General features: G+C 48.0%; 1 protein-coding gene across 1 annotated transcript in view; it reads left to right on the forward strand.

The window, feature by feature from the left end:
• Nucleotides 1-16,096, forward strand: part of DOCK3 (dedicator of cytokinesis 3) — a 189,767-nt gene that overhangs the window by 164,894 nt on the left and 8,777 nt on the right. Inside the window, 9 exon segments of the mRNA XM_077451060.1 lie at nt 178-273; nt 3,774-3,834; nt 3,992-4,085; nt 7,157-7,305; nt 7,444-7,530; nt 9,040-9,144; nt 10,373-10,514; nt 15,650-15,816; nt 15,967-16,053. Of these exon segments, the coding sequence (XP_077307186.1) occupies nt 178-273; nt 3,774-3,834; nt 3,992-4,085; nt 7,157-7,305; nt 7,444-7,530; nt 9,040-9,144; nt 10,373-10,514; nt 15,650-15,816; nt 15,967-16,053 (988 nt within the window).

The following is a 16,096-nucleotide window of genomic DNA, read 5'->3' on the forward strand; positions in this document are numbered from 1 at the left end:
GAATCCTGCACCCCCTTTCCTCAGTGTGTCTAAAAAATTCCACCCATTATTTTTATTTTCCTTCCTCTCTCCATCTTTCTCCCTATGAATTCAAATAAGCTTAATTGGCAGGGACAAATGCTGTATATATGAGCATGGCCAGAGTAATTGAGTTCCATTTGTTGGTTCTGCCATCAGTTTGCTGGAGAAGATCGAGCAGGAGACGTGGAGAGAACCAGGAGCCTCGTTTGTGACCTCAGTGACGCGTCTCATGGAAAGACTTTTGGACTACAGGTACTAAGCCCCGCCTATGACAGGACCTGGCGGGCAGTGCGGGGGTAAATTGACCAGAGGTGGCAGCAGCACTAGCTGGGGCCCAGGGCTGGACTGGGACAAAAATTTGGCCCTGGACTTCATCCAGACCGGCCCACTTTAATTTTTAAAACACGCACAAAAACAGTATATATACTGTTGGGGGGGTGGAGGAAACAGAGGGACAGCATGGGCAGTTGAGGACACAGGGGGACAGCGTGTGGGTGGGTGGAGGACACAGGGGGACACCGTGGGGGGTGGAGGACACAGGGGGACATAGTGGGGGGTGGAGGACAAAGGGGAACACCGTGGGAGGTGGAAGACACAAGAGGACACAGTGGGGGGTTGGCATAATGGAGGTGGAGGGCAAAGGGGGACACAGTGGGGGGTGGAGGACACAGAGGGACAGCATGGGTGGTTGAGAACACAGGGGGACACCGTGGGGGTGGAGGACACAGGGGGACATAGTGGGGGGTGGAGGACAAAGGGGAACACCGTGGGGGGTGGAAGACACAGGAGGACACAGTGGGGGGTTGGCATAATGGAGGTGGAGGGCAAAGGGGGACACAGTGGGGGGTGGAGGACACAGAGGGACAGCATGGGCGGTTGAGAACACAGGGGGACAGCGTGTGGGGGGGGTGGAGGACACAGGGGGACCCCGTGGGGGTGGTGGACACAGGGGGACATAGTGGGGGTTGGAGGACACAGGGGGACATAGTCGGGGGTGGAGGACATGGGAACACAGTGGGGGGGTGGAGGACACAGGGGGACACAGTGGGGGGTGAAAGACACAGGGGGACACAGTGGGGGTGGAGGACACAGTGGGGACCGCGCAGCCATTACTTTTACAGGCTGTCACTCAAACTGGCCCACTGAGCCTCCCGGTAGTCCCGATGGCCAGTACATGCCTGCTGGGGCCCCATTCTGGATGTTATGATGCTAAGTGACAGGTGAAATGGGGTGACCAAAACAGGAGAAGTCATTCCTAGTGGAAAAATAAGAGCCGGTTCACACTGCGGGCGATGCGAGGCGACACGACTCGCCTCGCCGCGCTCTCGCAAGTCGCCCCCGTTCTGTACAATGGAACCGTTCTGAGAGGAGCGACTCGAGTCGCTCCGACTCAGAAAAAAGGTTCCTGTACTACTTCTGGGCGACCTGGGGGCGACTTGCATTGACTTCATAGTTTCATAGTTAGTAAGGTTGAATAAAGACACCAGTCCATCCAGTTCAACCTGAGTGAGTGTCTACAATTGTCCTTATCCCTTGCACACTCAGTCCCCACAATCCAAGGTCCCCATTCATATACTAGGGGCCAATTTTGGACAGAGGCCAATTAAACTACCTGCATGTCTTTGGATTGTGGGAGGAAACCGGAGTACCCAGAGGAAACCCACACAGGCACAGGGAGAACATGCAAACTCCAGCAGGTAGTGTCGTGGTTGGGATTCGAACCAGCGACCATTCTTACTGCCAGGTGAGAGTGCTAACCACTACACCACAGTGCCACCCAATGAAGTCATCTGCAAGTTGCCGCTGAGGTCGCGGCAGGTCGCAGCGAGGCAAGTCGGTGTCGCCTCGCATCGCCTGCAGTGTGAACCGGCCCTAACTCAGATACTTGTTGCACACAGTGACACTCTAATCATTTATAAAAATGGAGCAGTTGGCCGGGGGGCCCACCAGATTTAGGGGCCTTATCCCCGGACTCTCCCAACAGTCCTGGAGTCCAGATGTCCATCACTGTAATAATCTGGAGAGTTGGACTCTTCTTCTCAAACTCATCTGGACTCTTCTCCTCAAGCTCAGCAGGACCTTTCTTCTCAAACTCGGCAGGAACCTTTTTGTCAAAAATCTGTTGGACCCTTCTTCTCAATTTTAGCGGGACCCTTATTCTCAGGTTCAGGGAGACTCATCTTCTTAAAATCAGTGGGCACCAGTTTTCTCAAACATAGCAGGACCCTTCTTTTCTAAGCTCAGCGGGGCCCTTCTTATCAAACCCAGTGAGACCCTTCTTTTCATACTTAGTAAGACCCGTTTTCACAATCTTAGTGGGATCCTTCCTCTCAGGGCCAGTTGGACTATTTTTCTCAGGCTCAGCAAGACCCTTCTTAATCTCAGTAAGGCCCTTTTTTTCAACCTCAGTGGAACCCTTTTTCTTAAACACAGCAGGACCCTTCTTTTCAAGCTCAGCGGGACCCTTCTTTTCAAGCTCAGCAGGACCCTTCTTTTCAAGCTCAGCAGGACCCTTCTTTTCAAGCTCAGCAGGACCCTTCTTCTCAATCTCGGTAAAGCCCTTCTTTTCAACCTCAGTGGGGCCCTTCTTCTCAAACACGGTGGGACCCTTCTTTTTGACCTTGGCAGGGCTCTCCTTCTCAAACTCAGTGGGACTCTTTTTCACAAACTCAGCAGGACCCTTTTTCTCAAGCTCTCTTCTTCTCAGCAGGACCCTACTTCTCAATCTCAGTAAGGCCCTTTTCTTCAACCTCAGTGGGACCCTTCTTCTTAAACACAGCAGGACTCTTCTTTTCAAGCTCAGCAGGGCCCTTCTTCTCAAACCCAGTTGGACCCTTTTTCTCAAACTTAGTAAGACGCTTCTTCACAATCTTAGTGGGATCCATCCTCCCAGGGTCAGTGGGAGTCTTTTTTTTTTTTTTAGGCTCAGTAGGACCCTTCTTCTCAATTTCAGTAAAGCCCTTCTTTTCCACCTCTATGGGGCCCTTCTTCTCAGACATGGCGGGACCCTTCTTTTTTACCTCAGCAGAGCTCTCCTCAAACTCAGTGAGACCCTTCTTCTCAAACTCAGCAGGACCTTTTTTCTCAAGCTCTCTTCTTCTCAAACTCAGTGGGGCCCTTCTTCCCACAATTAGCAGGGTCCTTGAAACCAAACTTATCATGTGTAGGGGGAATATGAGAAGAAAGATCTTGCAGCATCAGTTACAATAACGGTCAACTGTAACTATGTAAGGTGTAAAGGGCAGTGCCCCTGGAATCCAAGACTGTCGGGGGTTGGGGGGGGGGGAGTCAGGGGTCAGTTGCTTTAAGAAACAGAGGGCCCACTCCTGAGATATTTGCCCTGAGCTCACCCAGTGTTTTTTTTAAAAAGCCAGCTCTGACTGCATATACAGTTATTTTATGGGACATAAAATAGTGGCTTAGTAAAACCAACTGCTGAAGAGCTCTTTGGGCCAACAGGAGATATTATTTCCCATTTTTAAACCCTGATGAAGGGGCAGTTTCTGGTCCCCGAAATGCATTGGCTCTCTGTGAAACGCATGGTGTGGCACCTCAGTCTTAGCTCCATTTATATCCAAAGCAGGGACACCAGGGACCTGACCTGTCAAGTATCCAGATACCCTGTCCAAATCCCTCCATTACTCCTATAACAACCAGGGGGTTCCATTGCTACCCTACCATTTCCCTCCAGTAAAAGCCAGCAATGGGAGTTCAGCCATGATGCTATTGTGAATTTTATGCTCTTATTCCAGGGACTGTATGAAGGGGGAGGAGGCCGAGAACAAGAAGGTCGGCTGTACAGTAAATCTGATGGTGAGGAGCTAATAAAATGTGTATACATTGTTTCCATATGACTGGCTGTATCTATATTTATGTGCATCAGTTTGAACATATATCTGCATGTGGGCATCTGTCTGCGTCAGATTGTAAATGTGTGATATGACTCTCCCTTCTCTTTCGATGTTCACAGAATTTCTACAAATCGGAAATTAATAAAGAAGAGATGTACATCCGATATATTCATAAACTAGGTGACCTGCACCTACAGGCGGAGAGCTACACAGGTATGGATTTATGTTCCAGCATCCATTGTAAAAGAGAGGGTGGCCCTCTATTAGTGTCTATACAGTATCTAGTAGTCTATTTTTTTAAACATTCCCTGTGCTAATGAATTAAGTATTCACAAGCCCGTTGTCATAATGTTTCTAATAGATTTGTTTCCTATGGTTGTCAGCCCCATCTAGTGGCCATAATGCAGTATTTTCCTGTAATATCTCAATCAGGAAAATGCTACATTATAACCGGTCATAGGAAATACACATATAAGACACATTATGGTGATAATGCCAGAGGCATTTGCATTTTGTTTTTACATTTTTTCCCTTGTGTGTTTACAATATGGGTGCTTTTCTGTCCCTTGTAAGCCTAGGTGTCCTTTCCGCCTTATTTTACAAGTAGCAACTTAGTGGGTCCTACTTTATTAAACTGCTACAGTGTAGGACTAAACGCCTACTAAATTCATACAATACACAGCATCCGGAAAGTATTCACAGTGCTTCACTTTTTCCACATTTTGTTATGTTACAGCCTTATTCCAAAATTGATTAAATTCATTATTTTCCTCAAGATTCTACAAACAATCCACCATAATGACAACGTGGAAGAAGTTTGTTTGAAATCTTTGCAAATGTATCCAAAATATAAAATGAAAAAAATCCCATGTACATAAGTATCACAGGCTCCTCCCTTGTACATAAGTATCACAGGCTCCTCCCATGTACATAAGTATCACAGGCTCCTCCCATGTACATAAGTATCACAGGCTCCTCCCATGTACATAAGTATCACAGACTCCTCCAATGTACATAAGTATCACAGACTCCTCCCATGTACATAAGTATCACAGGCTCCTCCCATGTACATAAGTATCACAGGCTCCTCCCATGTACATAAGTATCACAGACTCCTCCAATGTACATAAGTATCACAGACTCCTCCAATGTACATAAGTATCACAGGCTCCACCCATGTACATAAGTATCACAGGCTCCTCCCTTGTACATAAGTATCACAGGCTCCTCCCATGTACATAAGTATCACAGGCTCCTCCCATCTACATAAGTATCACAGACTCCTCCCATGTACATAAGTATCACAGGCTCCTCCCATGTACATAAGTATCACAGGCTCCTCCCATGTACATAAGTATTCACATCCTTTGCCATGACACTCAGCACTGATCTCAGGTTCCTCCTGTTTCCACTGATCATCCTTGAGATGTTTCTACAACTTGATTGGAGGTCACCTGTGATAAATTCAGTTGATTGGACATGATGTGGAAAAGCACACAGCTGTCTATAGAAGGTCCCACAGGTAACAGTGCATGTCAGAGCACAAACCAAGCCATGAAGACCAAGGAATTGTCTGTAGACCTCGGAGACAGGATTGTATGGAGGCACAGATCGGGGGAAGGGTGCAGAAATGAGCACAGTGGCCTCCATCATCTGTAAATGGAAGAAGTTTGGAACCACCAGGACTCTTCCTAGAGTGGGCCGCCCGGCCAAACTGAGGGATCGGGGGAGAAGGGACTTCGTCAGAGAGGTGACCAAGAACCCCAATGGTCACTCTGACAGAGCTCCAGCGTTTCTCTGTGGAGAGAGGAGAACCTTCCAGAAGAACAACCATCTCTGCAACACTCCACCAATCAGGCCTGTATGGTAGAGGGACCAGACAGAAGCCACTCCTCAGTATAAGACACATGACATCCCCCCTGGAGTTTGCCAAAAGGCACCTGAAGGACTCTCAGACCATGAGAAACAAAATTCTCTGGTCTGATGAAACAAAGATTGAACTCTTTGGCCTGAATGTTAAGCTTAATTTCTAGAGGAAAGCAGGCACCGCTCATCACCTGGCCAATACCATCCCTACAGTGAAGCATGGTGGTGGAAGCATCATGCTGTGGTGATGTTTTTTTAGCGGCAGGAACTAGGAGACTAGTCAGGATCGAGGGAAAGATGAATGCAGCAATGTACAGAGACATGCCTGATGAAAACCTTCTCCATAGCGCTCTGGACCTCAGACTGGGGAGAAGGTTCATCTTCCAACAGGACAACGACCCTAAGCCCACAGCCAAGATAACAAAGGAGTGGCTACGGGACATCTCTGTGAATGTCCTTGAGTGGCCCAACCAGAGCCCGGACGTGAACCCAATTGGACATCTCTGGAGAGATCTGAAAATGGCTGTGCTTCGACACTCCACATCCAACCTGATGGAGCTTGGAGAGGTCCTGCAAAAGAACTTCCCAAAAATAGGAGTGCCGAGCTTGTAGCATCATACATCATACTCATCATACATCATACTCATCATACATCATACTCATCATACATTATACTCATCATACATCATACTCATCATACATCATACTCATCCATACATCATACTCATCCATACATCATACTCATCATACATCATACTCATCATACATCATACTCATCATACATCATACTCATCATACATCATACTCATCCATACATCATACATCATACTCATCATACATCATACTCATCATACATCATACATCATACATCATACTCATCATACATCATACATCATACTCATCATACATCATACTCAACAAGACTTGAGGCTGTAATTGGTGCCAAAGGAGCTTCACCAAAGTATTGAGCAAAGGCCGTGATACTTACTGTCTGTCCATGGGATTGTTTTTGTTTTTTATTTTTAATAAATTTGCAAAGATTTCAAACAAACTTTTTTTTACATTGTTATTATGGGGAATTGTTTGTAGAATTTTGAGGAAAATAATGAATTTAATCCATTTTGGAATAAGGCTGTAACATAACAAAAGGTGGTAATTTGACGGTGAAGGAGCAGCAGGAGACTGATAAGGTCTTCCCTACTCAGTCTACTTTCTCTTCAATCAGCATGCTCTGTTGTCAACACAATTTGCATGCGGCACACCTGGTCAGCTTCTGTGTTTGCCTTCACCCTCTCCCAGTCAGAGTGCTAAAGTCAAGGGGATTGCAATCACAGAATGACCCCCCATTAGCTCTGGTTGTATCCCCGAGTAGTCCTGCGTGCCTGACGATGCCCCTCCTCCATTCTCGTTTTTTCTAGAAGCCGCGTTCACCCTGATCCTGTACTGGGAGATGCTGCAGTGGGAGGAGCGCTCCCTGCGCGAGTTCCTCCATTACCCCGCCCAGACCGAATGGCAGCGCAAAGAGAGCCTGAGCCGCAAAATCATCCACTACTTCAACAAGGGCAAGGTGAGCAAACTGGCCAAATATTCTGCTGGTGGTCTTACTGAAAGTTTACTATCCCGGGGAAGCCGGCAATGGTGGTTTTTGTAAATCTGCCATGATTGAGATTTCTCAGTCACACTTCTCTCTGTTGGGTCCTTCCAGTGCTGGGAATATGCAATCCCCCTGTGCCGGGAGCTGGCGGCTCAGTATGAGAAGCTCTACGACTTTCAGAGCCTGAGCTGGATATTGGTGAGTCTTCTGAGAGGCCGTATTCATCTACTCAGTGTCCGTACCCATCTACTCGGTATCTGTATCCATCTACTCAGTGTCCGTACCCATCTAACTCAGTGTCCGTACTCATCTACTCGGTGTCCGTACCCATCTACTCGGTGTCCGTACCCATCTACTCGGTGTCCGTACCCATCTACACAGTGTCCGTATCCATCTACACAGTGTCTGTATCCATCTACTCAGTGTCTGTGTCCATCTACTCTGTGTCTGTATCCATCTACTTTGTGTCTGTCAGTGTCCATACCCATCTACTCAGTATCTCTATCCATCTACTCAGTGTTTCTATCCATCTACTCAGTGTCTCTATCCATCTAATCAGTATCCATACCCATCTACTCAGTGTCTGTATCCTTCTATTTAGTGTCTCTATCCATCTACTCAGTGTCTGTACCCATCTAACTCAGTGTCCGTACCCATCTACTCGGTGTCCATACCCATCTACTCGGTGTCCGTACCCATCTACTCGGTGTCCGTACCCATCTACTCGGTGTCCATACCCATCTACTCTGTGTCCGTACCTATCTACTCTGTGTCCGTACCTATCTACTCTGTGTCCGTACCCATCTACTCTGTGTCCGTATCCATCTACTCTGTGTCTGTATCCATCTACTCTGTGTCTGTATCCATCTACTCTGTGTCTGTATCCATCTACTTTGTGTCTGTCAGTGTCCATACCCATCTACTCAGTATCTCTATCCATCTACTCAGTATCTCTATCCATCTAATCAGTATCCATACCCATCTACTCAGTGTCTGTATCCTTCTATTTAGTGTCTCTATCCATCTACTCAGTGTCTGTGCCCATCTACTCGGTGTCCGTACCCATCTACTCAGTGTCCGTACCCATCTACTCAGTGTCCGTACCCATCTACTCAGTGTCCGTACCCATTTACTCAGTGTCCGTACCCATTTACTCAGTGTCCGTACCCATTTACTCAGTGTCCGTACCCATCTACTTAGTGTCTGTACCCATCTACTCAGTGTCTGTACCCATCTGCTCAGTGTCTGTACCCATCTGCTCAGTGTCTGTACCCATCTGCTCAGTGTCTGTACCCATCTGCTCAGTGTCTGTACTCATCTGCTCAGTGTCTGTACTCATCTGCTCAGTGTCTGTACCCATCTGCTCAGTGTCTGTACCCATCTGCTCAGTGTCTGTACCCATCTGCTCAGTGTCTGTACCCATCTACTCAGTGTCTGTACCCATCTACTCAGTGTCTGTACCCATCTACTCAGTGTCTGTACCCATCTACTCAGTGTCTGTACCCATCTACTCAGTGTCTGTACCCATCTACTCAGTGTCTGTACCCATCTACTCAGTGTCTGTACCCATCTACTCAGTGTCCGTATCCATCTATTTAGTGTCTGTACCCATCAGACCTGACACCTGTCTGATATTTGCCATATCACACCTCTCTCTTTCTCTCGCTCTCTCCTCTCCTCTCCTTTGTGTCTTCTCATCGTCCTCAGAAAATGGAGGCCTCCTATTATGACCACATCATGGACCAGCAGCGGCTTGAGCCGGAGTTTTTCAGAGTTGGATTTTATGGGAAGAAGTTTCCGTTCTTTTTAAGGGTAAGAACCAATTGTTTGTGGAATAATTTACTCCGCCCTCTCCGACTGTGAGGTCATCAGTAAAGTTGCTGGGAGAAAACATTACACCGCGCTTCTTCATCTTCCTGAAACTTTCATTTTTTTCTCCCTGAAAATAAATTCTGTTATCTCGTTCTTTGCCTGGAACAGATAGTATAAGATCCGGAGTCCCTCAGACTGAGAGGAAAGGGAAGGGCAAAGCTTTGGACCAATCTGTGTTCTTGTCAGTCCAGTGTCAGGGCAAGGTCATCTAGAGCCGAGGGCGAACATGTCAGATTGTGCCCCCCCCCCTAGATGTATGATTATGTCTCGCCAAACCCCCCCCCCCCCCAAAAAAAAAAAATATTGAGCACTTAACAGCATGCTCCCCTCCTCCCAATAAAGATCCGCCCCCTGCGGAAATCCCCTTCCCAGCATCTTTGCCCCCCCCCCCTCCCAGCTCAAATCCGCTAATTCCCCATATGCCCCCAGCATGAATCCACCCCCCCCAAAGAAATTGCCCGCTCCTAGTACTGATCCTTTACCCTCAAATTTCCACAATGAGCACAAATCCTCTCCCCCACTCCAAATCCCCCCTCCCAGCACAAATTCTCCCCAATCCCCCATCTTGGCACAAATCATCCCCCCAATAAAAAAATAAAAAAAATCCTCCTAGCAAAGTCTCCCCCCCCCCTTACCATATTACTTTTTTTTACTTTTTTTGGACAAATCCCCTGAAACAATTCCCCCACCTAGCACAAATCTTCTTCCCCCATCCCCCCTCCCAACACAAATCCCCTCAATTCACTACTCCTAGCGCACCTCCCCAAACTTTCCCTCCTAGAACAATTCCCAACACAAATCTCCTCCCCCCCACCTCACATGATACCACAGTGTTCCTCCTGCTGACCCCTAACACAGGGAACACAGCATGGAGCCCCTGATCCTTCATTGCTCATTCAGCTGGCTGGAGGAGGGGGTGTAATTAAAGTAGATGTCAATCAGAATCGGGGTCCCCCCCCCCCATTTCTATGACTGACTCTGTCCTTTCCCAGGTAGTTCCATTGTCCGTGTCACCTTCTGATAATGTGGACCAACCAGATTGTATGAATGGAATGGGGACTTTCTCCTTTGTTTTTTTGTACTGGCGGTGGCTCTATGAAGCGATGACGGCGCCCTACGTCTGCGTTGTCCTTTATTTGTCCTTTCTGTGTGTTCTTCCTCTGGACAGAATAAGGAATTTGTGTGCCGGGGTCACGACTACGAGCGGCTGGAGGCCTTTCAGCAGAGGATGCTGAGCGAGTTCCCGCAAGCCATCGCAATGCAGCATCTCAACCATCCCGATGACACCATACTGCAGAGCGACGCCCAATGTATCCTTCACCGCGCGCAACCCCCAGAATTATTTCATATGCAGCCGCAGAAAGCGATTTATCTTCTTTGATACATTGGGGTTGATTTCACTAAAAATGGAGAAATCTGGTGCAGCTCTGCATAGAAACCAATCAGCGTCCGGGGTTTTTTTTTTTTTTTTTTTTTTGTCAAAGCTTAATTGAACAAGCGGAAGTTAGGAGCTGATTGGCTACCTTAATAGGCATGCACACCAGTGGCGGCTGGTGCTCCATTGGGGGGGGGGGGGGAGGGGCGGCAGACAGACCTGACCACAGACCCACCCCCCCCCCTCCACCGTCGCTCGACACATGAGGACCATTCACCAATAACTCGCCTCTATCGCTCCAACCACCCGTATATAAAATATAATGACTACGTGGATTTTAAGCGCCAAAAGCAAGTTCAGGTGAAGCAGTTCCATTAAGTTTCACAAATTGGAGACCTTATCTCTGCTATGCCTTACCTGAACCCTGATATTTGATGGCTAAAATGAACGCTTAGCACTTAACCTGACACTAAAATTTTATTATAAGGGGGACTATTTCTAAAGAAAAAAATTCTGTGTCTGGTGAAACGACATGCAAATTAAATCTATGCCAATTGTCCAAAAAACAAATGTTCTTTAAGCTGTTTCTTCTTCTGCACGAATGTTCCTTTATTATGGGCTGTAGTAAAATGTCACATTATGGCCACTAGATGGAGCCAAAGGGCATAGAAAATACTTTTGGCTTTGTAACAAGAGATACAATGTTGCTATTTAAAAGAACGCTACAGATAATTAACAAATAAATGTAAAGGGGTTTTATTACTGCCTGTGACTAAACAACATTTGTTCAGAACAGGAAAAAAAAAAGCCTAAAGAATGTTCATTTTTTTTGCCCTATTCACACAGAAGGAATGCACATGTGGTTTCGCTGAATGAATGGCTATGCATTTTTTTTTTTAGACATAGATCCCTTTATCTAACCCTGAAAAGATTAACCCTAAAGCAGAACTTTATTTTCCTTTTTTATATATAAATTACTGTGTTGCTTTGCTGGGTAGAGTGTCCCGCTTGTCCTGCATTAAGCTTGGTAGAGTATCCTGCTTGTCCCAGGTTAAACTGGGTAGAGTGTCCCGCTTGTCCTGGATTAAGCTGGGTAGAGTATCCCGCTTGTCCCAGGTTAAATTGGGTAGAGTGTCCCGCTTGTCCTGGATTAAGCTGGGTAGGGTGTCCCGCTTGTCCTGGATTAAGCTGGGTAGAGTATCCTGCTTGTCCTGGATTAAACTGGGTAGAGTATCCTGCTTGTCCCAGGTTAAGCTGGGTAGAGTGTCCCGCTTGTCCTGGATTAAGCTTGGTAGAGTATCCTGCTTGTCCCAGGTTAAACTGGGTAGAGTGTCCTGCTTGTCCTGGATTAAGCTTGGTAGAGTATCCCGCTTGTCCCAGGTTAAATTGGGTAGAGTGTCCCGCTTGTCCTGGATTAAGCTGGGTAGAGTATCCTGCTTGTCCCAGGTTAAACTGGGTAGAGTGTCCCGCTTGTCCTGAATTAAGCTGGGTAGAGTATCCCGCTTGTCCCAGGTTAAATTGGGTAGAGTGTCCCGCTTGTCCTGGATTAAGCTGGGTAGAGTATCCTGCTTGTCCTGGATTAAACTGGGTAGAGTATCCTGCTTGTCCAAGGTTAAGCTGGGTAGAGTATCCCGCTTGTCCCAGGTTAAATTGGGTAGAGTGTCCCGCTTGTCCTGGATTAAGTTGGGTAGAGTATCCCGCTTGTCCCAGGTTAAACTGGGTAGAGTGTCCTGCTTGTCCTGGATTAAGTTTGGTAGAGTATCCCGCTTGTCCCAGGTTAAATTGGGTAGAGTGTCCCGCTTGTCCTGGATTAAGCTGGGTAGAGTATCCCGCTTGTCCCAGGTTAAATTGGATAGAGTGTCCCGCTTGTCCTGGATTAAGCTGGGTAGAGTATCCTGCTTGTCCCAGGTTAAACTGGGTAGAGTGTCCCGCTTGTCCTGGATTAAGCTGGGTAGAGTATCCTGCTTGTCCCAGGTTAAACTGGGTAGAGTATCCCGCTTGTCCCAGGTTAAATTGGGTAGAGTGTCCTGCTTGTCCTGGATTAAGCTGGGTAGAGTATCCTGCTTGTCCCAGGTTAAGCTGGGTAGAGTATCCCGCTTGTCCCAGGTTAAATTGGGTAGAGTGTCCCGCTTGTCCTGGATTAAGCTGGGTAGAGTATCCCGCTTGTCCCAGGTTAAATTGGATAGAGTGTCCCGCTTGTCCTGGATTAAGCTGGGTAGAGTATCCTGCTTGTCCCAGGTTAAACTGGGTAGAGTGTCCCGCTTGTCCTGGATTAAGCTGGGTAGAGTATCCCGCTTGTCCCAGGTTAAATTGGGTAGAGTGTCCCGCTTGTCCTGGATTAAGCTGGGTAGAGTATCCTGCTTGTCCTGGATTAAACTGGGTAGAGTATCCTGCTTGTCCAAGGTTAAGCTGGGTAGAGTATCCCGCTTGTCCCAGGTTAAATTGGGTAGAGTGTCCCGCTTGTCCTGGATTAAGTTGGGTAGAGTATCCCGCTTGTCCCAGGTTAAACTGGGTAGAGTGTCCTGCTTGTCCCAGGTTAAGCTGGGTAGAGTATCCCGCTTGTCCCAGGTTAAATTGGGTAGAGTGTCCCGCTTGTCCTGGATTAAGCTGGGTAGAGTATCCCGCTTGTCCCAGGTTAAACTGGGTAGAGTGTCCTGCTTGTCCTGGATTAAGCTTGGTAGAATATCCCGCTTGTCCCAGGTTAAATTGGGTAGAGTGTCCCGCTTGTCCTGGATTAAGCTGGGTAGAGTATCCCGCTTGTCCCAGGTTAAATTGGATAGAGTGTCCCGCTTGTCCTGGATTAAGCTGGGTAGAGTATCCTGCTTGTCCCAGGTTAAACTGGGTAGAGTGTCCCGCTTGTCCTGGATTAAGCTGGGTAGAGTATCCCGCTTGTCCCAGGTTAAATTGGGTAGAGTGTCCCGCTTGTCCTGGATTAAGCTGGGTAGAGTATCCTGCTTGTCCTGGATTAAACTGGGTAGAGTATCCTGCTTGTCCCAGGTTAAGGTGGGTAGAGTATCCCGCTTGTCCCAGGTTAAATTGGGTAGAGTGTCCCGCTTGTCCTGGATTAAGTTGGGTAGAGTATCCCGCTTGTCCCAGGTTAAACTGGGTAGAGTGTCCTGCTTGTCCTGGATTAAGCTTGGTAGAGTATCCCGCTTGTCCCAGGTTAAATTGGGTAGAGTGTCCCGCTTGTCCTGGATTAAGCTGGGTAGAGTATCCCGCTTGTCCCAGGTTAAATTGGATAGAGTGTCCCGCTTGTCCTGGATTAAGCTGGGTAGAGTATCCTGCTTGTCCCAGGTTAAACTGGGTAGAGTGTCCCGCTTGTCCTGTATTAGGCTGGGTAGAGTATCCTGCTTGTCCCAGGTTAAACTGGGTAGAGTATCCCGCTTGTCCCAGGTTAAATTGGGTAGAGTGTCCTGCTTGTCCTGGATTAAGCTGGGTAGAGTATCCTGCTTGTCCCAGGTTAAGCTGGGTAGAGTATCCCGCTTGTCCCAGGTTAAATTGGGTAGAGTGTCCCGCTTGTCCTGGATTAAGCTGGGTAGAGTTTCCCGCTTGTCCCAGGTTAAGCTGGGTAGAGTATCCCACTTGTCCCAGGTTAAGCTGGGTAGAGTATCCCGCTTGTCCCAGGTTAAACTGGGTAGAGTGTCCCGCTTGTCCTGGATTAAGCTGGGTAGAGTATCCTGCTTGTCCCAGGTTAAGCTGGGTAGAGTATCCTGCTTGTCCCAGGTTAAATTGGATAGAGTGTCCCGCTTGTCCTGGATTAAGCTGTGTAGAGTATCCTGCTTGTCCCAGGTTAAACTGGGTAGAGTGTCCCGCTTTTCCTGGATTAAGCTGGGTAGAGTATCCTGCTTGTCCCAGGTTAAGCTGGGTAGAGTATCCTGCTTGTCCCAGGTTAAATTGGATAGAGTGTCCCGCTTGTCCTGGATTAAGCTGTGTAGAGTATCCTGCTTGTCCCAGGTTAAACTGGGTAGAGTGTCCCACTTGTCCTGGATTAAGCTGGGTAGAGTATCCTGCTTGTCCCAGGTTAAGCTGGGTAGAGTATCCCGCTTGTCCCAGGTTAAATTGGGTAGAGTGTCCTGCTTGTCCTGGATTAAGCTGGGTAGAGTATCCCGCTTGTCCCAGGTTAAGCTGGGTAGAGTATCCCGCTTGTCCCAGGTTAAACTGGGTAGAGTGTCCCGCTTGTCCTGGATTAAGCTGGATAGAGAGTCCCGCTTGTCCTGGATTAAGCTGGATAGAGAGTCCCGCTTGTCCTGGATTAAACTGGGTAGAGTATCCCGCTTGTCCCAGGTTAAGCTGGGTAGAGCGTCCCGCTTGTCCTGGATTAAACTGGATAGAGTGTCCTGCTTGTCCTGGATTAAGGTGAGTAGAGTGTCCCGCTTGTCCTGGATTAAGGTGGGTAGAGTGTCCCGCTTGTCCCAGGTTAAGCTGGGTAGAGTGTCCCGCTTGTCCCAGGTTAAGCTGGGTAGAGCGTCCCGCTTGTCCTGGATTAAGCTGGGTAGAGTGTCCCGCTTGTCCTGGATTAAGCTGGGTAGAGTGTCCCGCTTGTCCCAAGTTAAATTGGGTAGAGTGTCTCGCTTGTCCCAGGTTAAGCTGGGTAGAGTGTCCCGCTTGTCCCAAGTTAAACTGGGTAGAGTGTCTCGCTTGTCCCGGGTTAAGCTGGATAGAGTGTCCCGCTTGTTCCGGGTTAAGCTGGATAGAGTGTCCCGCTTGTTCCGGGTTAAGCTGGATAGAGTGTCCCGCTTGTTCCGGGTTAAGCTGGATAGAGTGTCCCGCTTGTTCCGGGTTAAGCTGGATAGAGTGTCCCGCTTGTTCCGGGTTAAGCTGGGTAGAGTGTCCAGAGAGTGGGAGCTGCAGGTCAGAACGTTGTGGCCCAGATTTTATGATGGACTCTTCGGGTGTTGGAGGGGAAGCAGGAATGTGAAACCGGAGCAGGTCCTTCAAACTTCTGGGATTTGAGGTTAACTTTAAAATTCTGTAGGATACAAAATCTTCATTTTATGGGTTACTAATGGAAGAAAATAATTGTCTGGAAGTGTGAGGTCAGGTAGTTTGTTCCTTGACTGTCCATGTAAGACCTGCAAATTTATGCGGTGACTCCGCTCCCGGACACTCCGAGAGTCCTCAGCATGGATCATGTCCCGGAGAGGATAAAGAGCTTCTACCGAGTAAACAACGTCCGCAGATTCCGCTACGACCGTCCGTTCCACCGGGGAGCTCGGGATAAAGACAACGAGTTTAAGGTAGGCATTGTCTCTGGACACTGACAAGTCTATCTATCCTTTCCCCCTCTCCCTCTCCTCTCTTTCTCTTCTCCTATCTTCTCTCCTCTCCTCTTCCTCTCTTCTCTCCTCTTTTCTCTCTCACTCTCTTTTCTATTCTCTCTCTCTCAGAGTCTATGGATAGAGCGGAGCACTCTCACTCTGTCTCACAGTCTCCCGGGAATCTCCTGCTGGTTTGAAGTACAGAAGAGAGAGCTGGTAATGAGTCTCTGAGATTGTTCTACAAAATATATTCTGTGCA

This window comes from Lithobates pipiens, unplaced genomic scaffold (genome assembly GCF_037356315.1).
Source record: "Lithobates pipiens isolate NorthernLeopardFrog02 unplaced genomic scaffold, aLitPip1_a1.2 Scaffold_23, whole genome shotgun sequence".
Classification (NCBI taxonomy): domain Eukaryota; kingdom Metazoa; phylum Chordata; class Amphibia; order Anura; family Ranidae; genus Lithobates; species Lithobates pipiens.